General features: G+C 40.6%; 1 protein-coding gene across 1 annotated transcript; it reads right to left on the reverse strand.

Annotated features, from left to right (window-relative positions):
• Positions 1 to 1,770: 1,770 nt before the first annotated feature.
• LOC146949044 (uncharacterized) lies at positions 1,771 to 3,441 on the reverse strand. The gene has a single exon (XM_085748473.1). The coding sequence runs from the start codon at positions 3,439 to 3,441 to the stop codon at positions 1,771 to 1,773; it is 1,671 nt and encodes a 556-aa protein (XP_085604599.1).
• Between the last annotated feature and the right edge of the window lie 885 nt (positions 3,442 to 4,326).

The following is a 4,326-nucleotide window of genomic DNA, read 5'->3' on the forward strand; positions in this document are numbered from 1 at the left end:
CCAATGTGTCAAATGCTTTTTTAATATCAACTTTCAAAGCAACATTGCCACCAAACTGTCTTTTGTCAAGCATATTAACCGCCTCTGATGCCATAAGAATACATTCTGAAATATTTCTATCACGAATAAAACCCCGTTGCTCCGGAGAAATGATACGCATGGTGATAAGAGAAAGCCTGTCTGCTAAAATTTTCGTAACAATTTTAAATTGAAAATTTGCAAGGGCTATAGGACGGAAGTCACCCATGGCCTGCGCCCCAGTGATCTTAGGAATAAGGACCAACATATTTGAATTAAAATTAGGCGGTAGCACACCCGTGGTAAAAAATTCCTGAACCGACTGAATAACATCCACTTCGATGATGTCCCAAAAAGTATGATAAAAGTGCCCCCCAAATCCATCGGGACCGGGGGCTCCATCTCCATTCAAATCAAAAACAGCCCCTTTAATTTCCTCACGCAAAGGAAGCCTAAGGAGACTATGATTGTCCTCCTCCGAAACCAAACAAGGAATAGCTCTATCCACCATATCATTTTGCACACAATTATTATCAACGCTGAAAATAGATTGGAAATAATTGAGCACATGTACCTCAATTGCAGCAGGTTCTGTAATAACTATATCCCCATCATAAAGAAGAGTGATAGGTTTAGCGGCTGCCCTTAACTTGGCCATCCTGTGGAAATAAGAAGTGTTGCGGTCTCCCTTGATAAAATTCTGGTCTCTAGCTTTCTCCCTCCAAAGCATATCCTGATAAGCCAATGCTTTAGTGAGAATTTGTATTGCCTCAAGATCCTGAGCATATAAAACATCAGAGTAACCTTCAGAATCAATCAAAAGTTGGATACAATTGACTTCCTCTAAAGCCAACCGCACCTGCCTATCCACATCTCCAAACACTGTGCGGTTCCAAGTCTTGAAAGTGGATTTCAAATTGTTCAACTTCAACTGTAGTCGAACCATTCCAGTACCTCTAACATGTCGCCCCCAATTGTTGCTAACCAAACTACGACATTCCTCATGCTCTGTCCACGCCTTAAAAAATTTAAAAGGAACCGCATGCCGGACAACATTAACATCAAGGGATAATAAAAGAGGGTGGTGATCTGACTGATGACGAGCCAGAGCACTACAATTACTCAACCTCCAAAAAGAAATCCAATCTTCATTGCAAATACACCGATCCAAACGAAGGGCAATATTTTCCGTACCAAATCTACAATTATTCCAAGTATAGAGAGGACCTGAAGTGGGTAAGTGTGTCAATAAGTTGGCATTAGTCCAATGAGCAAAATCCAAACAAGAAGCCCGCAAAGGAGGATTGCGGCCCCTTTTTTCATGAGCACCGAGCACCGCGTTAAAATCCCTAACAAACAACCAAGGACCCTGAAAACAGCCCTGCAAGTGAGTGAGGTCAGCCCATAACTGACGGCGAATAATATGAGAGTTGCTAGCATATATTGCCGCTATATAGACAAAAGATTGCTGCACAGTAAGCTCCAAAGCAATACACTGAGACGACATAAATATAACAGAAGCAATGACCTCAGAGCCCCAAAGTGCCCAAAGATTCGGCATCAAATTATCTCTAACATTTGTACAATATTTAGTAACACCAATACTGTGCCAATACCAAGATGGAACCTGTGCAAATGTAATCATCGGCTCCGCCAAAAAAATAATAGAAGGTTTATGAGACAAATAAAAATTATTTAACGCAATTTTAGTATCAGAATTACCAAAACCGCGAACGTTCCAATATAGAAAATTCATTGAGAATCAGAATTCGAACCTCCCTTAGAACGGGTCTTATACGGCGGTGGCTTACCAATCTGAAGTTGTTTCTTAACTTGCTGTTTTTGTTTCTTTGATAGAACCGGGGTGAAAGGCAACTCCGCATTGGCTTTGTCATATTCACGAAAACGCAGCCAAAGGTCCAAGTCATGTTGAACATTTAGATTGCTATGTGGTTCAAGAGTCAAAATGCGATCTGCATTTGCATCAGTCCCCTGATTCTCAACTGTGTAATTTTGGACCATTCTCTCCATCTCTAAAAAAGTAGCAGTGTCGTCCGGAATGGATCTGACAACAAGGGGGCCAACTGGGGGACTGGTTTGCACGTCATCGTGCGCAACAACAATATCAAGTTGAGGTGGAGAAATCTCCCTAGCAGAAGCGGAGGCCTCCAAGTCAACCGGTGAAGAATGCTCAGAAACCTGGGCATCCAAGGATGGGTGTGGTACTTGTACTTCCTGAACCCGGGGAACCTCCAACTCCTCCCGTGGTTCCGAATGAACTTGTTCCACATCATCCGAAAGCACGTCAACGTGCACACCATCAAGGGAAACTAACTCCAACATAGGGTGCGAAGGCATAGTACTTTGAGGAATCTCATCAGACACGCTGGGGGCTGTCTGTGTTGGTGTTGGAGCCGCAGGTGTGGGCACCTCAGCAGCAGACATAGCTTTTTGAGGCACAGCAGGAGCAGTAGGTGCTTCGAAAGCTTTGGATGAACCTACACCAGATGGATTCTCTTTAGAAGGCACCCACTTAGGCTTGGTGACTGGAATCTGCGTCTTCCCCTTTGCAACTTTCTCCTTAGACATGACATCCTTCCTTGGGTACAACCAACGACAGTTAGTAACATCATGTCCAAGTGTCTGACAATGCGAGCAAAAATCCGGCATTCGTTCATAAACAACTTCTACAGGATAAGAAGCACCTTCCCTTTCCACAAGAATTTCATGAAAGATCCTCTTGGAAAAGTCAATGTCTACAAGTATACGGGCATAATGTCCAAAGAGTCTTTTCAGTGTTGCATTGTCAAGAACAAGCGGCGTGCCAACCGCACTCGCAATTTCACGGAGAGTCTGCTCCATCCAATATTCTTGTGGCAGCGCCATCAATCGGATCCATACTTGGGCATGGGTGTTTCTCTGATTGTGCATATCAAAATCAACGGTCCATTCAAATAAACGTAGCAACCTCGGCTTCAAATTTACCATTCCCAACGCCCAAACAACTTTCATATCAGATTCATTGGAGAAAAAGAATTCATAATAACCCCTACCAAGGGAAAGTAACGTCCATGGAGCAACCGTTTTCCACTGTCTCTTAAGTTTTTCCTCAATTTCCTTTGATGCATAGGGTTTGTCGCCTTTGTTAAGAACCAATCTGCCACGGAGATTCCTATTACAAAAGTTGACCCCCTTTTCATATACCGGCTGAGAAATCCGAATGGAGAGTGTATCACCACGAATGGTAGGTTGCGGCATTACGGTCTTTTGAACATTGTTGTGCGATGCCACCAAAGCTTGAGCAAAGGAACGCGGTGGTGGAGTAGGAGCTGAAACTGCCGCTGCAGATACCATGGGAGAAGGTGCGGCTGTGGCTGTAGTAGTTGCAGGCAATGAGAGCTCTGCCTGCCAGTCGAAAGGCATGGCAGAAACCTTGTGAAAACAGTCAGTACGTGAAGACAGAAAATAGCAGAATTGATGAAAAAGGTAAGAAGGAGAAGCAGATCGATGGTGCCAGTTTCTAGGGATGAATTAAGTGTGGTTCAATCTTTGTAACACAATTGCATTAACACGATTGCACTAATTCAATGGGAAGAAACAAGACAGGATCGATTCTGAAGCATGGGAGAAGAAGAACCTCGCGCAGAAACCCTAATTAGATGAATAATTGTACAAAAGAATAATCATCGCTTAAAAAACTAATAAAATACTTTCATTCTAATCAAAGTGTACAATCCAATCTCTTCAAAGTTCACACCATATGCTGATTCTTTCATCATATTCGTCGTTTGAGATGCACTTCTACAACAACAAAATAGAAGGTGAATAAAGATAAAAATGAATTGACAAAAAAAAAAATTAGACATTGAACTGGTAATGAGAATTAGATCTAAGAAAAAAAATTAGAATAAGTAATAATGAATTAATTAAAAGAATGATCTCGAGAAAATTTTCAAAAAGAACAATTTATAGCACTGATGTGAAATTTGTGAGTTGTAACTCAAAATGGTGTGAAAAGTGTGAGTCTCAAACATAATATTTATAGCCAATATGTATGAAACAATTACAAAAAAATTTCCCTTAATTTATGGATGTAGTAATTGAAAATAAAATGGTACATTAATTATCAACAATTTATACGATTAAAATTAGAAAGAAAAAAAAAGTACTCATGATTTTTTTTAGGGGAAACAAATACTCATGATACACATCTCTATTTAATTTTTTTTATATAAATACGTAAAAAATTGTAAATGTGTTCAAAAACCAGATGTATAATTCTTTTTATGTAAAATGTATTTAAACACA

This window comes from Medicago sativa, chromosome 2, assembly GCF_051527215.1.
Source record: "Medicago sativa cultivar Bolivia chromosome 2, Bolivia_mono, whole genome shotgun sequence".
NCBI classification, from domain to species: domain Eukaryota; kingdom Viridiplantae; phylum Streptophyta; class Magnoliopsida; order Fabales; family Fabaceae; genus Medicago; species Medicago sativa.

Excerpts from the sequence above, each read along its gene's own strand:
- LOC146949044 (XM_085748473.1), bottom strand. The coding sequence starts at position 3,441 with ATGCCTTTCGACTGGCAGGCAGAGCTCTCATTGCCTGCAACTACTACA.